This window comes from Lissotriton helveticus, chromosome 4_1 (assembly GCF_964261635.1).
Source record: "Lissotriton helveticus chromosome 4_1, aLisHel1.1, whole genome shotgun sequence".
NCBI lineage: Eukaryota > Metazoa > Chordata > Amphibia > Caudata > Salamandridae > Lissotriton > Lissotriton helveticus.
Window position 1 is genome coordinate 978,368,456 of NC_136063.1, and position 24,866 is coordinate 978,393,321.

Sequence of the window (24,866 nt, forward strand, 5' to 3'; positions counted from 1 at the left end):
CAAGAGAAGTGCAGAAAGAAGCAACAGAGTTACAGAACGAGGCAAGAGTGGTGCCGAAAGAGGGTAGAGAAAAATAGAAAGAGGCATGAGAGTTGCACAAATAGGGAAGAGGGATGCAGAAAGAGGCAGGAGGGGTGCAGAAGGAAGCAATAGAAGTACAGAAACAAGCAAGAGAAGTGCTGAAAGAGGCAAGAGAATTGCTGAAAGAAGCAACAGAAGTTTTAGAAAGAAGCAAGAGAAGTGCAGAAAGAGGCAACAGATGTACAGAAAGTCTCAAGAGAGGTGCAGAAAAAGGGAACGGGGTGCAGAAAGAGGCAGGAGAGGTACAGAAAGAGAAAAGAGGGGTGAAGAAAGAGGCAAAAGATCTGCAGAAAAAAGCAACAGAGGTAGTGAAACAGGCAAGTGAGGTGCAGAAAGGGCCAAGAGATCTGCAAAAAAGCAACAGAGGGGCTGAAAGAGGCAAGTCTGCTGCAGAAAGAAGCAAGGCAGGGCAGAAAGATGCAATAGAAGTGCAGAAAGAAGCATCAGAGGTGCACAAAGAGGTAAGACGGGTGCAGAAAAAAGAGAGAGGTGTGCAGAAAGAAGCAAAAGTGGTGCTTTAAGAGGCAAGAGGAATACAGAAAGAGGCAACAGCAGTACAGAAAGAACCAACAGACGCGCAGAAAGAAGCAAAAGAAGTGCGGAGGGGGGGCTTAAGGAGTGCAGAAAAAAGGAAGAGAAGTGCAGAAAGGACCAACAGAGGTGCTGAAAGAGGCACGACGGGTACAGAAAGAAGCAAGAGAAGTGCAGAAAGTAGCAACAGATGTACAAAAAGAGGCAAGAGTGGTGCACAAAGAGGGAAGGGCGGGGCAGAAAGAGGCTAGAGAGTTTTACAAAAAGGGAAGATGGGTGCAGAAAGAGGCAAGAGGGGTGCAGAAACAGGTAAGAGAACTTCAGAAAGAGGCAGGAGAATTGCTGAAAGAAGCAACAGAGATGTAGAAAGAAGCAATAAAAGTGCAGAAAGAGGCAACTGAGATGCAGAAACAGGCAAGAAAGGTACAGAAAGAGGGAAGACGAGTGCAGAAACAGGCAAAAGAGGTATAGAAAGAGGGAACAGAGGTGCAGAAATTTGCAATAGAGGTGCAGAAAGAACAAGAGCAGTGCAAAAGAACCAACAGAGGTGCAAAAAGAGGCAAGTGAGGTACAGAAGGAGGCACGGGAATTGCAGAAAGAGGCAAGAGAGTTGCAGAAACAGGTGGGCAGACTGAGGCAAAAGAGGTACAGGAAAAGGGGTGCAGAAAAAGGCAAGAGGGATGAAGAAATTTGGAACAGAGGTGCAGGAAGAAGCCAGAGCAGCGCCGAAAGAACCAACAGAGGTACAGAAAGAGGCAAGAGGGTACAGAAAGAGGAACATGAAGTGCAGAACAAAGCAAAAGAGGTGCAGAAAGAACCAACAGAGGTGGAAAAAGAGGCAAGAGGGCTTTAGAAAGGGGTAAGAGAGGTGCAGAAAGAGGCAAGAGGGGTATAGAAAGAGACAGGAAGGGTGCAGAAAGAGGAAGAGATCTGCAGAAAGAAGTAACAGAGGTGCTGAAAGAGGCACGAAGGATGAAGAAAGAGACAAGACAGGCGAAGAAAGAAAGAACAGAGGTACAGAAAGAGGCAAGAGTGGTGCAGAAAGAGGGAAGAGAGGTATAAAAAGAGACAAGAGAGTTGCACAAAGAAGGAAGAGGGGTGCAGAAACAGGCACAATGAGGTGCAGAAACAGGCAAGAGAGTTACAGAAAGGCAAGTGAAGTGCAGGAGGGAAGAGAACTGCAGAAAGAGGCAATAGAGGTGCAGAAAGAGGCAAGTGAGGTACAGAAAGAGGCTAGATAAGTGCAGAAAGAGGGAAGAGGGGTGGAGAGAGAGGCAAGAGGGGTACAGAAAGAAGCAAGACAGGTGTAGAAAGAAACAAAGGAAGTGCAGAAAGAAGGAATAGAGGTGCAGAAAGAGACAAAAAGTGTGCAGAAAGAGAGAAGAGAGGTGTAGAAAGTACCAGAGATTTGCAGAATGAGGTCAAGAGAAGTGCAGAACAAGAAAGAAACGTGCAGAAAGAAGCCATAGAAATGCAGAAAGAGGCAAGAGAGGCGCAGAGAGAAGCAAGAGTGGCTTGCACACCATTAGTATCAATTTAACACCAACATTTGCAATAAGTAACAGGTGACCATTCTATGTTTGCAAAGGGCCTTCTACCACACTGTAACACTTGCCGCTGAATTTTTGGTAATGTTTGAGCTAGAACCAAGGCTTTTTTTGTTCAAATCTGCAGATTAGGGTGCAGATGAGAAATTATGTGGCTAATGCAGAAAATGTATAATTGTGCGAAAGTCATTGCAGCCAAACAGTCACATAATTCCAGTGGCCCTGCTCATACCTCTGACTAGGACCACAAGTGCTCCGCAGTGATTCCATCATTTTGTCTCACTGAGTTCATAGTTGAGCTGCTATGGAAACGAGGAAGACTACACCTAAGGTTACCACTCCACAACACAGGCCACCATACCACATAATTGCTCTCCATAACACATAAACCCACTCTACATAATTCCTACACACTAAATACCACATACTTTCTATTCACATAATTTCACTGCACAACATATCACATAATTCCACTAAACACAACGTACATCCACTCCACTCCAAAAAAACATGAGTAAAAAACTTTTGCATTTACAATGCCAATAGCTCTAATTTTCTCAAATGCAAAACCTATTACATTGCAAACACTTCTTCAACTAGTATTCGCGTTTGCAGAGTGGTGGAAAAGGGTGCTGGGCCTCGGATAAGCACTCAGGAATTCTGCTGTGTAGTGCTTATAGGAGGTCCAGTAGGGCTTCTTGGCCCCCAAAGTCCCTCAGGAGTAAATTGGACGTCATCTCCCATCCCGTAGTCTGCCAGGAAGCGCGTTTTCAGAGTGGTGGAGAAAGGGGGGCATGGCCTCCGCAGAAATCTTAGCAATCCCACTGTGTGGGACTTACTGGAGGTAACAAGAGGGGTAGTTGGCCCCCAAGGAAATCCTTGGGGGCCAACTAACCCTTCTATTACCTACAGTAAGTCCCAAACAGTGGGATTGCTAAATTCTCTTGGCAGGCCGCGCCCTATTGCCCGCCACTCTAGAAATGTGTTCCCTGGTGATTCTTGGATGGGGATTGAAATCCCTTTCGCTGCTGGGGGTCCTTTAAGGGCCAACAGTGGGATACCTGAGAGGTAGACAAAGGCCGTGCTCCCTGTCTCCACCACTCTACAAACGCACCGCCTGGTGTGTTCTAAGTTGGGGTATGAAGTCCCCTTGTGTACTGAGGGTCCCTGGGGGCCAACTAGCCCACCAGGTACCTCCAGTAAGCGCCACGCAGCTGGATTGCAGATAGATGGTCTGAGGCCATGCCCCCTTTTTACACCACTCTGCAAACGCACCTTTTGGCGCACTGCTGCTCGGGGGATGAAGTGCACTTGTGTCTTGAGGTTCTCATTGCCCCAACAGTAGTGTGCGGCCCCCTCACCCTTATTTCATTATGCCCCGGGGAGGGGGCAGTCCCCTGGACTGTGGGGGCATCCCGCGAGCCCCAGCAAATTTAGCATGCCCCCGGGACCTGGCCCACCAAGCGGCTTAAATACAACGAAGCGCGGAAGCCCGCGCTTCGTTATTTTTTAAAATTTTGTCCTCCAGATTCGCACACCCAGCGCGAATTCGGTCGATTTTTTTTAACTATTTTAAAACAAAAGAATGCTTTCTTTGGCCCTGGGGGTTCTTGTGGGACCCCCTGAGCAGGTCTAGGGGTCAGGGTGTTTTTACCCTGCCCCCTTTTCTCCTTTTTCACCTTTTTTTTTACATTTTTCTTGTGACTCGGTAACCGCGTCACAAGATGGCTACCAACTCTTCCTGGTTTGGAGTGTTAACAGCCAATCAGAGTGAAGCTTGTGTCCTTTTTCTTTTTTTAATATCTCAGGAACTACTGAATGGATTTACACCCAAAAGTAGCGCGTGCCCAGGTGTGGGCCCCCATAAATTTCAAAACGGCAATTTCCAGTTTGCTTCAAGAGGAAAAAGCATGCGTACTCTCCGCTGGTAATTTGCAGTTTATTGAGCAGCACACTCAGTGCATTTCAACAATAAGGTGTCTTGTTCACGAGTAGAAAGCAGAAGTGACAAAAGGTATAAATACCAACATAAGCGCATGGAAATAAACAAAGGACATAACAGTGAAAAGTGGCTGCAGTGGCCATCTTGGAATACCAAATTGATGGACAACAGGTTCGGTACATCCAAATTGACCATATATGGGACAAATTCCAAAGAAAGGAAAGAAACAATATACCATCAATGAAATAAAACTGAAATACACTGGACTGCAAGCCAGCCTGGCTGTTAAAGGCACAGTGGGATCTCGTACATAAATATGATTGTAGTTAACTAAGCACTGCCCGTATTTGCCACCACCCAAGTGGACAAACATGTAATAAGATAGATACCACTGATAAAATTACATAAATGAAAGAATTTATCAAAACACCAGTCAATGCCCCAGTGTGCAATAAAACTATTGTGGCATAGTGAGAGGCAACAAATAAATTACTGATGTTCATGAACCCTAAAAACGTCTGTAATACGTATAATAGTAGAAAAATACAATTGTAATACAGTCACACACTGTACAGCGATCATTGCCCAAGTTGGCATAATTTTGTAACTTAATAAGTAATCAAGAAGCAGATGTATGCACAGGCACTGTAACTCATAGCCCCACTACATTCTGACTCTAAACAAGGAATTAGAAACAAAATTAACTATTTCATCACGCATTGCAAATGTCAGTAAAAACCGGACCAAAACCAGTTTACGGTTGTCTAAGTGGTCTCCTCATATACCTGGTGACAAGAATATCATCATCAGAATCCTCACTGAGCGATATCGGATGGCTACGGAGTACCACGCCTCCGTATAGCCTCTTGTGACCCGTGACCTGGGACCCCGCCCCTGGAATGGCGGCAGAGAAATGCTAGCTAACAGACTGGGACTGCTGCGGCGTCTTTGATCCCTGCTTCTGTGGCGCTGTGCGGATTTTTCACGGGACCGAGGCAACGGCGTCCCGGGAATTGAGTGAGAAGCTGGGGGGCGCTCGAACGTATCTATGAAGCCGTCGCTGACTCAAGTACACAGCTTCTACGGCTTCTACGGCTTGCTCGTGGCTTGTGGCTTGTGGCTGAGAACTCGGCTGAGGATACCACGCTCGAGTCCTCTGAAGACGAGCTACCCCTCTCTTCTACCTCTCTGCAAGTTACAGAGCCAAAGAAGACAGCTGTGGTTCGGGAAAACATTTTAAATATAACAATGCAATCCGAATTAGAAGCAGAAGTGCCAGCTTCTACCTTGATATTTGCTTCAGAAACACCATCTCAGGTTGGAAAGGAGAAGAATAAGAGTGGTATTGGAGGAAAGGAGATGAAGGATACCCACTCTTTGCAAAGAAAACCACCCCGAAGTCTCTCCCCTCACAATCCCCTATAGCCCCAACTCCCGCTGCCACGCCAGCTAACATTGCACTGACTGAAGACTCAGGTCAGACAAAAACAACTAAGACGCATTGCCATGAACAAGGACCTGAACCTATGCTCTCGTCCCTACTGCAATCTCCCCTAATTTTCGCAAATTAGGTGGTAGATGAGGGGGGTTCTGTGCAAGATTCTTCTCAAATACCGAGTATACAAAGCGGAGTATTTGGGGTAGAAGGAGTAGAGGGAGAAGGCCTGCAGCTGAGTTCTAATCGGAGAAACATGAGTACAAACGTAGATTTATTGTCAGAAAAAGTCAGCCCCCCGGGATCTGAGGGGAGATATCAGCTAGATATCCGTGAATTGCTGAATTTGATCCTTGATGAGATTCGGGAAATAAAGAATAATCAGCAAGTGGAAATAGCTGCCTTACATTCAAGGATGGACAAATTTGAGGAGTCAATGTTGGCGCTCCCTAGTAGATTACAGGAGGCAGAGGCAAGGATATCTGCCCTTGAAGATCAAATGAACCTGGCCACGGGGGCTGCTAGGGAAGCTGCCACAAAGAAGAACTCTCTTGAAAAGAAGCTGGAGGAGCTTGAAAACCACTCTAGAAGATCAAATCTAAGGATTGTAGGGGTTCTGGAAGGAACAGAAGGCTCTGACACTATTCAGTGGGTCAATTCTTTTATTCAGCAAACAGTTCAACCAGAATTTGAGGGGGATTTGACTATAACAAGGGCTCACCGGGTCCCGGCACAGCGCTTTGCAAATTCAACATTTCCAAGAACTATTTTATTGAATTTTGCTGATTATAGGATTAAGGAGAGGATTCTTTCTAGAGCCTATCAACAACGACAGTTTTCGTGTCAGAAACAACAAAATGTAGGATCTTTTCTGACATGACAGCAGCAGCTGCAAAAAGGAGAAAAGAATTTGTTAAAATTTTACATCTATTTAAAGCAAACGGCGTCCAAGCCTCGATTGCACAGCAATCTAAGTTGAAGGTCTTGGTCAAGGGAAAGTTTTTTTTGTTTACCGACTTAGAAGAGGCACAATCTCTTCTTAAGGAGATTTCTACAGGGGCCAGGGCCTGAAAAATCAAGCCATGGCTTGCAATGCTTTACTCTTTCTGAGTTGCTCTTTTTCTTTTGTTCTCTTTCTTTCCTTCTCCTTTTGGGGGGGTAAAAGAGGAGCGTTGTCTAGCGTTAATCGTAAAATAATAGTAAGAACGGGGCAGACCCAGATTAACGGGTCACTCAGGGTGTATAGCAAGAGGACACCCAGAATAGAAGAAGTGGGAGGAATGTGGACAGCGTGGAAGGGAAGGGAGTTTCCACATTCCTGGGTAGGATGGGGGATGGGGGGGGGTAAATGCAGTCAAAAGGAACATGCGCAATAGGTATAGTATTTTTTCGATTTCTAATAGTAGGTACTTAACAAGGAAAAGATCTTTTTTAGATGAAACTTAATACATGCAATATCCTGTCAATTAATGCTAATGGAATGTTAAATAAACAGAAGTACGGGGCTCTTTTGAAATGGGTAATATCTCTTAAATCCCAGGTGGTCTATTTTCAGGAGACACATTTGAAGTCTAATGCCCCTAAGTTGTTTATTCCGAGATACTTCTCTCATGTTTTTTTTACATCAGCAGGGGTAGCCCAGAGAGGAGTCGCTATTTACTTTTCGAAGAATCTGCCCTGGGAATTCTTACAGGCTCAAAGAGATCCCAAGGGGAGGTGGTTATGGGTTGAAGCAAAATTGCAAGAGAAAGTAGTACATTTTGTGAACTATTACGGCCCCATCCTTGATGACATTTCAGGGTTGACAGAAATTTACGAAGCTTTAAGGGGAGCCCCAGGGCAGATTATTCTAGGAGGCGACTTTAACTATATTCAAGATTTGAAAAGGGACACTTCTAATAAGAAAAAGAAGCAGTTAAAGCCTAAAACAAAATGTTTTTTTGAAGCGCTCTTACTTGAATATCAATTACGTGATCCCTGGCGCTGCAGGAACGTAGAAAAATTATCTTTTTCATGCTATTCCCATCGGTTCAGGACTGCATCCAGAATAGATTTCTTTTTGATATCTAGATCTCTTCAGATTTCAAAAACCCAGATTGGATGCAATCCGTTTTCTGACCACGGCAGAATCGAACTTGAACTAGTATTTGGAGGGGTGGATGGGGAGCGTCCCAAGTGGCAGTTGGATTGTACCCTGCTCCAAAATCAGGACTGGGTCTCAGGATTCAGAAAGTGGATTACAGAATTCTTTTAAATGAATGATAATACAGCTGCACCCTTTTCAGTATGGGGCGGATTTAAAGCAGCAGCACGCGGCCAGATTATCGTGTATACTAGTCCTCAGGCGAATGAAAGAAAGCTAAAAATATCGAAGCTACAGGCAGCCGTAGAGAAGGAATATGCCCTACAGTTCCAACAGCACTCGAATCAACTAGAACAGGCCAAAGCACTTTTACGGGATTTTTTTATTCTGGAGGAGATAAATAGCTCGAAAGCCTTCCAGAAAAAGATCTACGAAGACAGTCAACTGGTGGGGAAATTACTGGCTAACTCTGTGAGAAAGAGGCAGGAGTCATCAAAGATAGTGAAAATCCGAGACCCGCAGAGTGGACTGGAGGAGGTAGATGATGACAAGATCTCTACCTCCTCCAGTCCACTCTGCGGGTCTCGGATTGGACCATTTTGAAAAAATTTACTCTACGGAATATCAGGTAGGGGAAGAAATTATCCAGGAATATTTTGCAAATATAGAGATCCCCAGAATTTCAGAAAATCGGGTTAACCAAATCGGGCTCGAAATAAGTACTTCTGAAATACAAGCATGTATAAAGGCAACATCCGGGGCAAAGGCCTGTGGTCAGGATGGGTACCCAATTGAATTTTACGAGTTTTTTTTTAAAGAACTAGTAATACCCTTGAAAAAGCTATTTAATTATATTAGATTGGGTGGGAATGTCCCTGTGGATTTTAAAGAATCCACAATTATATGTTTTGTTAAAAAAAATAAAAACCAAGACAACGTGAATTCATACAGGCCAATTAGCTTATTAAATTCGGATTATAAAATCCTTATGAAAGTATGGGCGGAAAGATTTGTACTCGCAGCCCAGGAAGTAATCGACCATGATCAGACAGGGTTTATTGCAGGACGCTATATGGCAGCAAACACCGAGTTCCTAATACAGGTAGTAGACTATTTTAATATTAATTCGATTCCAGCTTGTATCTTAATGGTCGACGCAGAAAAGGCGTTCGACTTGGTCAACTGGGCAGCAACTCTTTTATTCTCTCGGCCAATTTGGATTCCCGGTCCCAATTATTGAGATGCTACATAATATATATGAGGGAGCATCGGCTCAAGTAATAATTAATGCAAAACAGGCCGGGAAGATTAGGGTAAATCGGGGAACAAGGCAGGGTTGCCCGTTGTCCCCTTTGCTCTTCAATTTCTTTATTGAGCCTCTAGTGGTAAAGATCAGGGATAATGTGGCTATTCAGCCCCCCTTCATCGGTATGTCAAAGCTAAAGTTGTTTGCCGATGATATTATCCTTTATTTAACACCTAAAAAGGAAAATATCGAGAACCTAATGAGAGAGCTCAAGGACTATGAAAAGATAGGGGGCTATAAAATAAATGCTAAAAAAAACAAGGTCCTTGCTTTGAACACCGATTTACATTTTCTTCCTATTTATTTACAAGCCCAAGCTGCAAGAAGCGACCCAATCAGATACTTGGGTATCTTCGTGACTTGCGAATATGATAAACTTTTTGTCCTGAATTATACTAGAATGAAGAACAAAATTGGGAACCTTCTAGATCAATGGTTTTTGCTTCCTCTATCAGTAATAGGCAGGGTATCATTGATTAAAATATCAGTGTTGCCCCTGCTAATATTTCTGTTCAGCAATGTTCCCATTAAAATTAATTTAGGTTTCTTTAAAGAGCTGGAAACAATGTTGAGAGGATTTATCTGGGGCAATAAAGCTTCGAGAGTCAAACTGCCCGTGGTACAACTCTCAGTAGATCAAGGAGGTTTGGCTCTACCCCATTTGAAGACATACTAGGAAGCTGCATTTTTTTATATAATGGCAGGATTACTGAGGGTAATCAGACAAGAGATCACTTTTTTCTTGAAAAGATGCTTCAAGAGGCAGGTTCTCAAATTCCAATTTTTTTTAAAACTGCAAAGTTTCCAAAGAGGTCAAGATACAAGACGCTAAGAGAATATGCGTCTAGACTGTTGCTCCTTTTTAAAAAACATGGTTCCGATGGCTCCCATTATTTAAGTTTAATTGGATGTACTCAAATAGGTCTCCAAGTAAGTTTGAACCACATAAAAAATTGGGAACTTTGCGGGTTCTACGTGTTGAGACATCTGGTAGTCCAAAACAGGGTAATTAGCTGGCAGGACGTCTTAGCTAGAACTAATAATCCCTGGCGACCGACTTTTTTTGAATATTTATAGATTGTCTATTTCATCATAAAAGAGATCAGTGGTCTGCCTAATTCCCCAAATGTCTTGTTAACAGCTCTTTATGGAGGAAAAAATAAAGGTACAGGACATTGGTACAAGATGCTTCATCGCTCTGGTCAAACCGCATTAGTAGACAGACATTTGGACAAAATAAGCCTCCCGACTCAGTGTACTTTCTCTTCTAAGGATTGGGAGGTTTTGTGCCAGCTGGGAAATAAATCTCTACGCGCAGCCAATTATAAGAGGATGTCCTTTCTATCTCGCTGGTTAGCATATTATACACCAGAGGCTTTGGAGAGGATGTACCCTGAAGTTGAGAACAAGTGTTTTAGATGTATGGCTAGTGGTCAGGGAGGATGGCACCATATTTTCTTCGCTTGTCCGCAGCTAGAGCCTTTTTGGAAGGGGATATTTGCGGATATCGAACAGGCCATTGGGAAAACATTTCTGCCAGTGGTAGAAGCGGCCCTGTTCGGTATATGCAAGGATAGTAGCAGGTTTAATAAAGCTAAAGAAGTATTTATATTTATATCTTGTGCTGTTGCTCGATCTTTAATACTTCAAAACTGGAAATCCAGTGAGATCCCATCACAATTAAAAGGGTTTAACAAAATGAGGAGAACCTGTCTTTTTGAAAAAGCCTATGCTGGCAGAGTGGGAGCCATCGGGAGATTTGAAAAGAATTGGAAATATTTTGGGAATCTAGAACAACTGAAGGGAGGATGATTCGAAAAGAAAATCGAGATTAGACAATAAAAGTTTTTTCATCAATAACAGCCGTTGCATCTATGAATGCAACAAGGTTTTTTTTAGGACATTTGCACTTTATTAGCATCTTTTGCTGATTTGCACTAGCTTGCACTAGCACTTTTAAGATAGCACTTTATTGTACATTTTGCACTTTGCAGTAGCACTTTATTGTAGTTTTGCACTTTGCAGTTGCACTTTATAAATTGTGGATTTTGCACATAACTTCTTGAAAGTCCTAATGATGATATTGGCTGTTTTTTATTATGTCGATGAATCTCGCTTCCTCTTATCTTCTTTTTATCTCTTGTTTGATATCCAACGGTTTTTTAGAAATGTATTAAAATGTATTGATATTCAAATTGTAAGTGAAATATGTTTTGTACCATCGGCTACCTATTGCTCTGTTCAATAAAAAAAATGTTTTAAAAGAAAAAAGAATATCATCATCAGTGTGAACTGATACATAAAATGATACAATGATCAACTAAACAGAAACATGGCATCCTATATAGCTTCAAGGGGGTATTTAGATTTTTTAAACATGAGCACCTCTATACATAATAAGGGAGAGGAACGCCCGAAACGCATTTGGAAATATTGGCACATCACTAAGCTATAACCGCGAAGTTAGTTTGCCCTGCAGTCTTGCAATAAAGAATGGAAAATAACACAGCGTGTGTGGCACCTTCACTCTTGGGGGCATTTGCATATCGATATGTTGCAGCCTGCTCTGGTCGCGAAGGCGCCCAGCTGCTGACTGTGCAGGTCCAGCACCTTGAATTTCGAGGTGCAGAGGGTGCGGCGTGTCCTGTTGCAGTGACTGAAAGTAAGCTGAGCATCAGCCTCGTGAGTTGACAGCACCAACTGTGGCCTTTATTTTGAATTATGGAGACTTTTGCAGCATCCACTAAGGAATCAACTTTGATTTTATGAACTTCAGAAACCACAATGCACTTGGCGTATATGCCCATGAGGGTGGGTCATATAAGAACCATCGTGAGTGCGATAAAAACTATTGCTGACTGACCTCTTTATTGCCGCTCTAGAGACCAAGGATGAGGAACGCCCAAAATGCGTTTGGAAATATTGGCACATCACTAAGCTGTAACCACGATGTCTGTTTGCCCGGCAGTCTTGCAATAAAGAAAAGAAAATAACATGCCATGTGTGGCACCTCCACTCTTGGGAGCGTTTGCATATGGATATATATATATATATATATATATATATATATATATATATATATATATATATATATATATATATATATATATATATATATATATATATATTCACTGAAAAAAACATAGGTTATAGACCATATATAGTTAGGAATTAGCATTTAAAAAACCTTATTTTACTCACACAAAACCATTGAAATTCCATATATAGTTAGTTGTACTAACTATATATCGCGCACCCGCAATCCACTGCTGATGATGTCACATATTACATCATTCATGACATGGTCAGTGACATCACTGATGACATCTCAAATGACATCACTGATGACATCACTGATGACAACATCCAGTGACTGTATGTTTCTGTAAAGTTAAAATATGTCTTATATATTGAAGAATGAGTGGATGTATAAGTGTCTGGATGATGTATTTAGTAGGTGCATGACTGACTGTATAAGTGAGTGATTAAATGTGTCTCACTGAGTGCATGGGTTAGTGACTAAACTGTTTTAAATTGTGCACCATTGTGTCTGTTGTTTTGTAATCTGATGCATGTGTTGATCATTAGCTATATGACTAACTATATGGGTTATTGATTAGTTGGCCAAGAATTTGTATGGGAGACTGAGTGTGTGTGTGGGTGTCTGGGAGGTGTATGACTCTGTGCATAGATGTGTGAGCAGTTGATTCACTAGATGTATGGGTTCAAAAGTGCATGTGGAAACAGCTGTATGGGCGGTTTACTGTGTGCATGAGTGTATTGGTGAGTGAATGGATATCTCAGTGCTACATGTCAAAGTAAGTACATATGTAAAAAAACACAGTACATGTGGTAGTTGACATATATAAATAACTGTGCATAAGAGCCAGTGAATGTGTGAGTGGCTGTATGGATTATTGTGAACTTGTATCAGGGATTGTATAACAGAGTAAATATGTGTTATTATATGTTTCAATAAGTAAGGTGTGTTTAACTATATAGTTGAGGAAATGGAGGTGTGATTGCAAGACTGATTAGGTGTGTGAGTAACTCCATGGATGAGTGACAGTCTGTGAGTGTCTGTTTACACTGAGTGTATCTAAGGTTATATTAGAGTCTGAAGAGGTTCATCGTATCATCACATGAATGATGTCATGAGTAATGTCAAATGAGATGTCATCAGTGATGTCATCAGTGATGTCATTTGAGATGTCATCAGTGATGTCATCAGTGATGTCACTGACCATGTCATGAATGATGTAATATGTGACATCATCAGCAGTGGATTGCGGGTGCGCGATATATAGTTAGTACAACTAACTATATATGGAATTTCAATGGTTTTGTGTGAGTAAAATAAGGTTTTTTAAATGCTAATTCCTAACTATATATGGTCTATAAGCTATGTTTTTTTCAGTGAATTTTCAAGGTTTTGTAAATGCTAATTCCTAACTATATATGGTCTATAACCTATGGTTTTTTCAGTGAATTTCATAGGTTTTTTAATAGCAAATCTTTATAAAAATAATACATTTTAAATCGAATTTTATATTTTATAATTTTTTTTATTTTTTTTTTATATTATTTTTGGTGCGCTCCCGGGGCGCGGACAGGTGAACGCACGGGTAAGCGCAATCTTGCGGCGCGCCCCGGGGCGCGTACTGATGCGCGTCCCGGAAGCGCTATTGCCGCGAACGAAAACAACATCGTGACGTATCGCGTAGCCGCCACGCCTTGCGTCATAAGACACGTATCGCGTAGCCGCGAGATGCGTCTTATGACGCACCGCGTAAGCGCACCCGGAAGCGCATACGATCGCGCAACGTAAGCGCCCCGATGCGCTTACGATACACGCCCGGGACGCGCCCCGGGGCGCGTAGCGTAAGCGCGTCAAACCATGTGACTTTAAAATAACACTTTTCATTGGTTCAGAACTTTTTTTTTTCCAAATTGTGTGAAACCCACCCATTTCTCTCACTATTGCTTTGTACTTGGAGAGAGCAAGAGCTGTTCTGTCTACTCTATCTCCTACTTTTCTGATCTCCAGCAATGGCTGCAAGAGAGTCATCCAGCAGTGATTCAGATGGATTTTTAGATGAGGACCCTCCTCAGCAAAAGAAAAAAACCCATTTCATCTGGAAATTTTACGACATCCCTGAAGGACAGAAAAAAGTCAACGCTCCCAAAGTAACCTGCAAAATATGTGGGAGTAGTTTATCCAGAGGCAATCCTCTGAAAAAATATAGTTTTGGGAATGCTAATTTGATCAGGCATGTGAAAAGAAGACACCCTAACAACTTTGCCAGGGAGAGTGTCAGAGAGCTGGCACGGAATGTACCCACAGATGGCGGCAGCACCTCCACTGGTGGAGCAACACCTTCGGGACCACCCCGTGGAAGAATGGTCCCTAACATTCAGCCGGTGTTTGCAGGCATCAAATTTTTGTGCACGGAGTGTGACGAACTGCTCTGCTATGGGGAGCAGAGTGTTGAACTCATTGCCCTAAAGAAACAGCAACACCGCTGCTCTTCCAGTCCCTAAATTTTCAAATTTTTTTGCTCCTGTTGAGCAGTTTTGGAATCCTTGTTTTTGTTTTTCCCTTGACAAAAATCCAAAAAAAATATAAAATTGTTTTAAAAAGTCTAAAAAAAATATAAAAAAACAAAAACAAAAAAAAAATATATAAAACAACAAAATCAAAAAAAAAGTTCTTTTCAGAACTACCTCCAATTTATAAAAAGAAGCTTTTTTTTTTTTTTTTTTAAAGTCTGTCATTTTTAATCTCCATGGTACGCTCCCCCGTACGCTCCCCGGTGCGCGTACCGGGCGCTCACCCCCACGAAAATCGAATTTTGTTTTATTTTTTTTTCACCCGCGGGAGCCTTTTATGGCCCCCACATCAAAAGTAGGGGGTCAGGGGGGTGTACCCTGCCCCCTTTTGCTCATTTCCCCCCTTTGATTCTTGCCACCTCTTGTGTCTCAATCCTACCGAGACACAAGATGGCGGCCGCTGCGGACTGTTTCGAATGTTTACAGACACCCGAGAACCAATCAGCTTGCCGTGCGCAAGTCGCGTGGCGCGCCTGGAGCGCTCACCGGTACGCGTACCGGGCGCGGCTCTAGATATATATCTTTTTTTAAACCTAATTTACTCAAAATTCACAGGACCACATATCTTGAGACCTAGCAAAGGCACATCGGGCAAACAATATCTACAATTTTGCCAAGTTTCGTGGAAATCCATTCAGCCGTTCGAGCTAGAAGTGAGGCCAACCGCCCTATGGAAAATTGCATGGCAAAAACACGTTTTGGGACCCCCCTTTTTTCTCGGCCCCCCTTGACGACCCCCCCCCAAATTTTCAGGGGCTGCTCAGAAACAAAATGTTCCATTTTCCTGAAAATTTCAGCCAATTCCGTCCACAAACGCCAAAGTTATTAGACATAGAATTTTCAAAAATCCCATAGAGAAAAAATCCTAACTATATATACCTACTGGCGACCGCCAGTAGGTAATATATATATATATATATATATATATATATATATATATATATATATATATAATACTATGTCTAGCCAGACGCACAAAAAACGTCTAACATGCGAGTACTTGAAGTGCTCAAAGCAGGCACTGCAGAATATAGATAAATGTACACATATATAAACATATATATTTATTTATGGTCTGTGCCCGTTTTGTTGGAGAAAGGAGAACTGCAATAATAACAGTGGAATCCAAGTGATATATTTATTTATATGCACACACACACACACAAACATATATATGTATATATGTGTGTGTGTGTGTGTGTGTTTAGGGCCATAATTGGCATGCGTTCTTTTACACCCATAAAGTACATTGTTGCCTCTTCACAGTGTACACCAATGCTTAATCTTGCCCAACTTGCACATTTAGATAGAATGTACTTGCACAAACAGCACTGTTTATACACCCACTGCCAGAAGTATAGACTTACATTTCTTTTGCACACTTACTCCAACCTTTTTAGGAGTATTTGCATGCATGCAAATGGTGTAAAAACTGTAGGACTGTTTTCAAATGGCCATACAATTCTACTTTTTTGTTTATTTATTTCAGATAACACTCATACACTATTTGAGCCTAGAGTGATTTATCTATAGCACAAACAATTCACATAGTATAGGGCAGGTGTTGGTTCAGGAAGAGGCAGAAAATATGCATTTTTAGTTGCTTCCTGAAATTAATTAGAGTGGGCTGGGTACTGACATTGAGAAGTGGGTAATTCCACAAAGTAGTCATGTTAACAGTGAAGAATCACTTCTCTGCGAGAGATGTTTTCAATGCTCAGCCTCAATGAGTAGATAGAAACATATTCTGAGACATGACTGCCTGCCTAATGTGGGAGGCAGTTCAGATAAGAAGGTTTGTTTGAGGAACAGCATTGTAAGCAAGACAGTACACTTTAAACTTAATCCTTGGATATCATGGCAGCCAATGGAAATCACGAAGAAAGGCTGTCCACCAGCTTGCTAATGACCCCCACCATGGCTTCTCATGTGGAACACCCATATTATTACCCATAACTCTACACTTACATTTGTTAAAAACGTGCCACACTCTCTCAAGAGGAAGTCAGAAATATCTGCAAAACATAGGGGCTGATTACGATGGCAGACGGACTTCAGTCTGTCCGCCATTGTCTCAAGGAGAGGGACTGCCCGTCTACAAGGCGCCAGTCCCACAGTTCGTATTACGATGCAGCCATCACAACAGTGGCCGCAAGTAGCACACTTAACATTGTGGTGTGTGCTGCTGGCAGCAGTACCTGCCGCAATGTTATAAATGCACTTTGTACATTTCCCTGCACTACGTAGCAGGCACCATGCTGCCGCATGGTGCAGGGAAATGTAGGGGGCACCATAGGTGCCGCCAACCCCAAACCCAAAGTGCCTGGGTGCAAGGAGGGCCCACTATGGGCCCCCAAATTCCATCCCCATCAGCCTTTCCATGGCGGGTGAACCAATCCAAACGGAAATGCCTGATAGGCACCGCCACCATTTATGGGAATACGATGGCCTCCGCAGCACCGGCGGGCTCAAGGAGCCCATAGGATGCATGGCAGTCAGAGTTTCCAACCACCGCTTTACCACTCACCATTATAATGTGGCGGGTGGAAAATGGCCTCACGATGAACCCGCCACTGACAACTTGTCAGTGCCGGGTTCACTGCCATCGTAATCAGTCCCATAATTCTTTGAACCGACATGCACAATTTTTTGGACCGCAAATTTAGCTCCTAATCAACATTCAGTCATGCTAAAATTTAGCAATAGAGGGGCTTACTCCCAAGATATTTAAAATCCTTTGTAAAGATAAGTTAGGGTTGTGAAATAATAATTCAAGTCTGTCATTGAGCTGCTCAAACATTTAGGATGTCTGTGGCGAATATAGCAGGATAGGGAACAAAGCACATTGATTTTCACAGAAGATTCAGGATCCACCGAGAGAGGGTACAGGTGAGAAAAATAGCTTTACTTACGGCACTGTCAATTCCCAATGTCAGAAGCATGATGAAAAATATGACTGCCCAAACTGAGGATAGAGGGAGGGTTGCGATTGCTTCGGGATATATGATAAATATCAATCCCGGACCTAAGTAAGAAAGTTCAATTATTTTAATTATGCGTGTAATATAAAAAACAAATCAACTTTCAATGAAATATCACATATTGACAAATAGGAAATTATGAACAGTTCTTTGCTGTAATTATTTGTGGTCACTCACCACACGAAAAATACAATCTTGCAAATTGATATTAGTTGCATGAGGTTCACAATTCTAATGGTCCGATAATGATTTGGACACTAACCCCTAGATTCATCAAAGTCCCGTTTTGCGAGTTTGTAATAGCGATTATTAAGGAGTCGCTATTACAGACTCGCAAAATGGGATTCATGTACAAATCGCAATTTATTTTGCGATTCCTACAGCTTCCTTATTTGCGATTAGCTAATTGCTAATCGCAAATAAGGAATAACTCCCCATTCATTCCTATGGGCCTAAAGGCCCATAGGAATGAATGGGAAGACATATAAATGTGCGAATCACTATTAGCGATTCGCATTTTGAGTTTGCGATTTCAAGGGTGCAGGGGTGTCCAAAGGACACCCTGTTGCACCACTGAAATGACATTGGACGCTGGTGTTACACACACAAATGTCCCAAGGACATGTGTGTGTGTAACATACAACTTAGAAAAATGCACTTCAGTGCATTTTTCTAAGTTTCCGCTATTTACCACGAGGTTTGAATTTGCGGTAAATAGAGGCCCATAATTGCGAATTCGCAATTTTTAAATGTTTCATGAATTGCATTTAAGGAATCTCAAATAGAGATTCCTTAAATGCAATTCCTCGCAAAATTGCGAATTCTATAATAGCAATTTTTGCATTTGGGATGATGAATTCCAAATGCAAAAATTGCGCTCGCAAAGGGCCAGATTCTCAGAATCTGGCCCTTTGCGAGCTGATTTCACGTTGATGAATCTGGCCGTATATTCCGGTCCACAATGCACACTGACAAGTTTGAGGTTGTGGAGGATTTGTAAAGTAAAGGGGGGACAATAGGATCCTATTTTGCCAAGGAATTGTGAATAAAATGCTAATACTGAATGTTATTTCCAATTCCAGCATACACATATACATGTGCATCATTTGCTCCTATGAATTGCCAGGTGAACTATAGGAACAAACACCCTCAATGTGTACACAAAGCACAATCTCTTTTTAAATACCAATGAAAGCTTGCACCCAAAATTGGATAGAAAGCCTGAATGTGAATAGGACCCGCGTGTTGATAGAATTTGTAACTGTAAATATTAAAGTTTGAGATGGTTTTGAAACTTTTCTCTTTTAAGGTGCTGGGAAAATAAAACGATTGAGCTTCAACTCGGTGAAAAAGAAAACTATACTACCAAAATAAAACTAGAGTGAGAAACAAATAATTAAGAAATTAAGGATTATGTAATTAACACTCACACTGCAAGGGGTCATACTGATAGAAACATATCTATTACCTTATCAGCAATTACAAATCACGTAACATTATGTATGAATTCTCATTCAGCCACTAATGAAAACTGATTATACCATATCCATACGATCTTTCATGTGAAATATGTGAACGGGTAAACAGCGTTTACCACAATTATTTTTCCCCGCAGGGAATCACAATGCGGTTGTTACCACGACCGCGTTGTGATTCTGCATACCATTACTCCGCAAGTCGGAACAACGACTTGTGGAGGGGAGAGGGAAGGTGTTGGATTTAAAATCCAACACCTTCCTAGTGTCCGAAAAGACTGGAGTTGGAATAGTAAATTATATTATTCCAACTTCCAGCGCCCCCCTCCGCAAGTCGTTGTTCCTACTTGCGGAGTAATGGTATGCGGAATCACAACTGCGGGGAAAAAGAATGCGGGATATCATCATATATTCTTGTGAAAGGCTGCAATAATTAAATGTGTATGTCCAATGCATTGCGTGAACCCGCACACTCAGAAATATTGATGGCCATGCCAATATTCAGGTGAACCTTCAGGGTGATCCACATAGCGAATCCGAAGTAAGTGAATTACACCACTTAAGTTAAAAATGAAGGATTAACAGTCCTGTAACTTTAGAGGATCATATCTTGACACAACAGTTTAAAGCAGTGGCAGCCAGTAACATGGCAACACTGAACCAAAACCACCAATCAGAAAGTGGGAATTCTTCCACACTGACATTGACATCATCATTCACTGTGTGGTCGAACAAGATGATGAGATACATAACATCTATGCCCTCAAGGAACGGTTGTTGTGAGGAAATCCTTTTTGCAGGAGGTTACTTATCTCGCTGGTGCAGAGGTAGAGGCTCTTGTCACGTTAGAGGCAAAAAAATAAGTGGTTGGATGTGATCTGCCTCACGAAGGAGAAGTTTCAACAAATTTGAGCATCAGACTTCCATGTGTCATTTTGAGGTTTGAATCCTTAGTCAAGCTACTCCACTTAATGTCAGTCAAGTCAGTCAAGGCTCACGTGCTCTCACTGGAGCACCTTGGTGGTTACTACCTGTCTAATCTCTTTCATCCTAAGGTAATCAGTCACTGGTAAAAAAAAGGTTATATGTTGGCAAAATTGCCACTGTCATCACCTACCAACCACCAAACCAGCAAACTTCTCTACATGCACATTCATGCAATGTGATATTACTATATTTATTGCTTTCATTGTTAATTACAGCGATCCTTGTGGAAATCCAGTCAGGGCTTGAGGTGGAACAGGATCTGTAGATCACCCATGATCAGTGGTGACACTTAGCAGATTTGACCGAGTGCAAGCACAAGAAGATCAGTCATCACAAAGTTACAACCAGCTTATGAAGAATCGCAGAAGCTGGGTGCTCAGCGAGAGCCGCACACACTCATAGTGACCATCACTGTCCCATTGCTTCGTGGTGCATAAAAATGACTTACACCGGCAGTACATTATGCAGTGTAAAGGCGCGCACACACACATATACACATAAAAAGATCTATACATGCAGTTTTCTCAGCACTCTCATCATGCCATTGTGCGACATCGAGCCACATTATGTTTCTTAAATACACAACTTTATTATTGCAAGAGTCATGGTGGCTGCAGATGTGTTTTTTGCAATTTTCACCCCGAGTGGGCTGGGTATGCTGAGACGTGAGTCCCAGGCTCTCCACACCACTGGAGTCAAGCTATCCAGGCTGATGAAGGCTGATAGCCAGAAACCGGTCCTTGGATGCTTGATTCCGGTCTGGGAAAGACATGGCTTGGTAGTTCGGACTGGACTGTTCCCATGAGGCACAGGGTCAGAGCTGATTTGCATATAGCCAGTGTCTGCATACAGCCAGGGTGGTGTGGAGTGCAAAAAAACGATGGATTTAGGCCCAGATCTTTGTACTGGGGTGAATGTATGACATTGTTCTACATTCTGTCCATCAACTGTGTTTTTTGCAGGCTGCAGATGTGCTAACAGCAGCATCCTATTTGGTCTTTTGAATTCACATTCTGTTGCAAAATTAAGAGGCGTTTTTATTTTATGTAGGCTCACCGGTCTAATAGGTGTCCTATTTCCTTGTGATCAATAAAGATATTAAGAGCATAGTTTCATTTGTGTTCAAGTTATTGTAATCTGTTAATCTAATTGGCAACTCAGACACAGAAAAAGGTTTAAAATGTGCTTCTACCTTATTTAATTTGCCAGGCTGTCACAGATGGAGGAAGTCTCAGTAGAAACCACAGACATTGCAACAAAATTATTCGACTTTTTTTCTGACTTGCTAGCATTTTAATTTCGTCACTTTTTAGTAATATGTCCTTCACTTAACGACAACGTTGAGGAAAGTAGCTCTATCTCCAATTGGACTGAGAGATTTTTTTGTGAAAACACCAAGTGGTGCCACTTTTGCTATCTATCTAAATAAAGATCTTTTAACTTCAGCAAAACCTCGGGCAATTGCAAATATTCTTTACTGGTAATAACAAACCTTAGTGTGAGAGTGTACATCAGTGGCCTCCTGCAGTGACTGTGCGGTAGTTCTTGCCTTTGCTTTCAGCCTGCCAGTTTAAAAGCATAGAGGGTGGGCTGGTTCACCTGCGCTGAAAGAAGTATTGCTTGGCATGTGTCACATAATGTACTGCACCTCGTCATATATATATGCATGTAGTAAAATAGATCCCAAAGTGTGCCATGTCTTGACAAAAGTAGGAAGCACATTTTCGTATGCTCAATTCACTTTTGCCAGAGTCATTTGTCAGTTAAAATAACTTTACATGTTGTTTTTCATGCATAAGCTTGCACAACATTGACACACGTTTGGGATTGTTAAATTGAAGCGTCTGTTGTCCAAATTGATGGACTGGGTGCAAAACAATTTTCTCTAAACTCGAGTTAATTATTGAAAAAGTCACGGTTAGGGTTTCACCCGATATGTCTGATATGTTAGCAAAAAAGGTACCCTTTTGACAAACGTTTTCATGTTTTTTCTGTTTCTTTTTACCATACTGCATATTTGCATGTGCTTTCCGCATTCACTGTTTTGCAGCCGTTCAGACAAAATGGCAGATCGGTGAGGCCGACACTTCTGAGTTGAGGTTATCTACTGCTTAATGTTTATGCACATTTTGGTGTTGCATATTTGAAAAGGACATGGCCAATCCACTTTGCAAGTGTCATAGTGAATTAGTCAACCGTAAATTGCCCTAGATCTGTGCTCACTGGAGTTAGTTCAAGCCAAGTGGAGCAAGGTGATTTAACCAATTTCCCCTACTACTTCACATCTTGACATTGATGTTCCCCTGTACTTTGTCTGCATTCCTTTTAAAAGCCAAAGCATAATCCACAAACACAGATGGTGCCGCATGTGAAGGTTGAGGATTACTGCAAGCTTCTGCTTGGGTCAGAAGTGACTCCTACCTCACTAGCTGTTCTACAACAGTCCACATAGGGGTGTACAATTGCTGTCTTTGGTGAGTGTGCTTAATAGAGTAGCAGATAAGAATGTGTGTGTAGGGGGTCTATCTACAAATTTGCACTTCCTGTGCAACCCCAATAGCATATTAAGATTTTACAAACTTAGCTAGACAGACCCTTGGGACCATAAGTACTACAAATGCAATATTTTGTGAAATGTCAACACAGATCACACATTATATTTGTAGTAGTGCGTTATCACAGAATGTTGCACATCTCTAGACAACTTTTTTTTTTTTTTTTGCTTTTCAAAAACCTTTATTGGGTCATCATACAGTACACAGCTCATCGCCCACAACCCGGAGGCCGGCAGCAATCGTGCAGTAGCTAAGAACACAGCTATTCGGCCAACAACCTCGTGGGCAGGCAGCGTAATAAACAATTGTAAGAATGTACACAGAAATGTAATCATAGGTGTCATATTGCAATATGGAACATCCGGGAGCACAGCATCGACAATTTCGAAATCCGTCACTTAAATTTACAATTGGCGGTGTCTCGCATACAAATTCCTTCCCCCCTCCACACGTTCTGCCAGTATGTACTATGTAGATACCCGTTGCGTCTCTTACAATTACCCTCTACAGTGTGAATGTGGCCGCATAGTGGTTGGTTGAGTGTTAGCTATTCTGTCTGAAAGTCTGCACCTCTCAGTCTCAGCCAATCCGCAAATGGGGACCATATATCCACAGGTCTAGAGCCCCCGGCATCTGTTCCCAATACCCCTCAAGCTGATCTTTACAATATACTACCGCCTTTAACCAGGCCGCTACTGCCGGTGGTTGCCTCTTCCGCCAGTGAATAGCCACCTGTCTTTTAGCCAGCAGCAGCAGCATTGCAGCGAGTTTACGCCGCTTCACCGGAATATCTCTCAGATACCCCAGTAGCGCCAGTCTGATCGTCTTCTCAACAGCAGTGCCTATTATGTGCTCAATATGTGTGAAGACCTCCCCCCAGTAGCGTGAGATCACAGGACAACCCCATGCCATGTGTGTGAAGTTGGCAGTATGTACATTGCATCTCCAGCACTTGTCATCTTCACATAGCCCCATACGGCGCATCTGAGTGGGTGTTCGGTATAGGCGATGTAGGTAGTAAAAGTGGATGAGCCTGAGCCTGTAGTTGGGCGATAGATACTTCAGCTGGGTACAGCAATAGCTCCACTGTTCCTCCGTAATGTCTAAGGCTGCCTCACCATTCCAGGCCTCTCGTGACTTGATACTCGTGAGTGGGTTTTCCTTCTGTGTTATACTATATATACGTGTAACCAGTTTGCAGGGCGAGGCATTAGCTAGTACGTTCTCTAGCGCTGGTAGCATAGGTGGCTCACTGGCAAAGTCTAAGGTTAAAAAAAGAAAGAGAGTACCCTTTTAGTAACACCCACAGGAACAGGGTAATGTAGAAAGAAGAAATTAAGTGTTCCCTGGGTTTGAATCAAAATTGGGGAACTGGGTCATTCATTCATTTCAAACACTGTACACTCAACCATGTGCTTTTAGTAGAACCACAAAAACAGTGAAAAATGTGTACAAATTACAAAATTTATTTTTTAGTTAAAAAATTTTCAATACATAATAAAAAAACAATGAATTCATTCATATGTGGTTAAAACAATATTCACCTAATCTGTATTGACATAGATTTCAACGTTTATGGTGAAATATTCGGATGCACAAATAAGTATACTTTCCATACACACTAGTTGCAAAATGCCAAAAGTTTTTAAAAAATTTTTTTACACAATTAAAATTTAAAAACTTTTGGCATTTTGCCGGGTATAGGTCTCCCCCTTTGTGTAAGTTGTGCGACTGTGCTCTTTTTGCTATTGCCTCATCCGTCAGAGGTGTAAGCAATGGATTCCCTTTCAAGGGCATTGATGGGGCATATAGTTTAGTAATGTGTGCTCTCTTTGCTATCTTACCCCAAGCCCATCGTACACTCTCAACGGTGTCAACATCTTGTCGTGGGTGTTTATAAGGCTGAAAAACCGTCGTGTTTAGGGGAAGAGGGGAGATTCTATCGATTTCGATCGCTACATGCGGCTGATAGGGAACCGGATGTTGCCAATAATGTAGGTACTGGGCTTGCGCACTGTAACCATAGAGTTCGAAGTCCGGTGCCCCCAAGCCACCCTGAGTAAAGGGCAGAGTCAATACCTGCCAGGAAACTCGTGGCTGTTTGTCCGCCCATATCAGGACCAGCACCGCAGTGCGTAAGCGTGTGAAGAAATGCGAGTTCAGAGGTATGGGCAAATTTACAAAAAGATATAGCAGCTTGGGGAGAATTATCATCTTAGCAATGGCAATGCGCCCCGTCAGAGACAACGGAAGGTTTTTCCACCGCGTCACTTTGCTCTCTATCCAATCTATCGCACTTCCATAGTTCAGTGTCCACAGTTCTTGGAGCGAGC

General features: G+C 42.2%; 1 protein-coding gene across 1 annotated transcript in view; it reads right to left on the minus strand.

The window, feature by feature from the left end:
* SLC6A3 (solute carrier family 6 member 3) overlaps positions 1-24,866 on the minus strand; it is a 711,041-nt gene that overhangs the window by 53,901 nt on the left and 632,274 nt on the right. Inside the window, exon 8 of the mRNA XM_078685725.1 lies at positions 17,448-17,560. Coding sequence (XP_078541851.1) covers positions 17,448-17,560 — 113 coding nt within the window. The remainder of the gene's footprint in view (positions 1-17,447; positions 17,561-24,866) is intronic.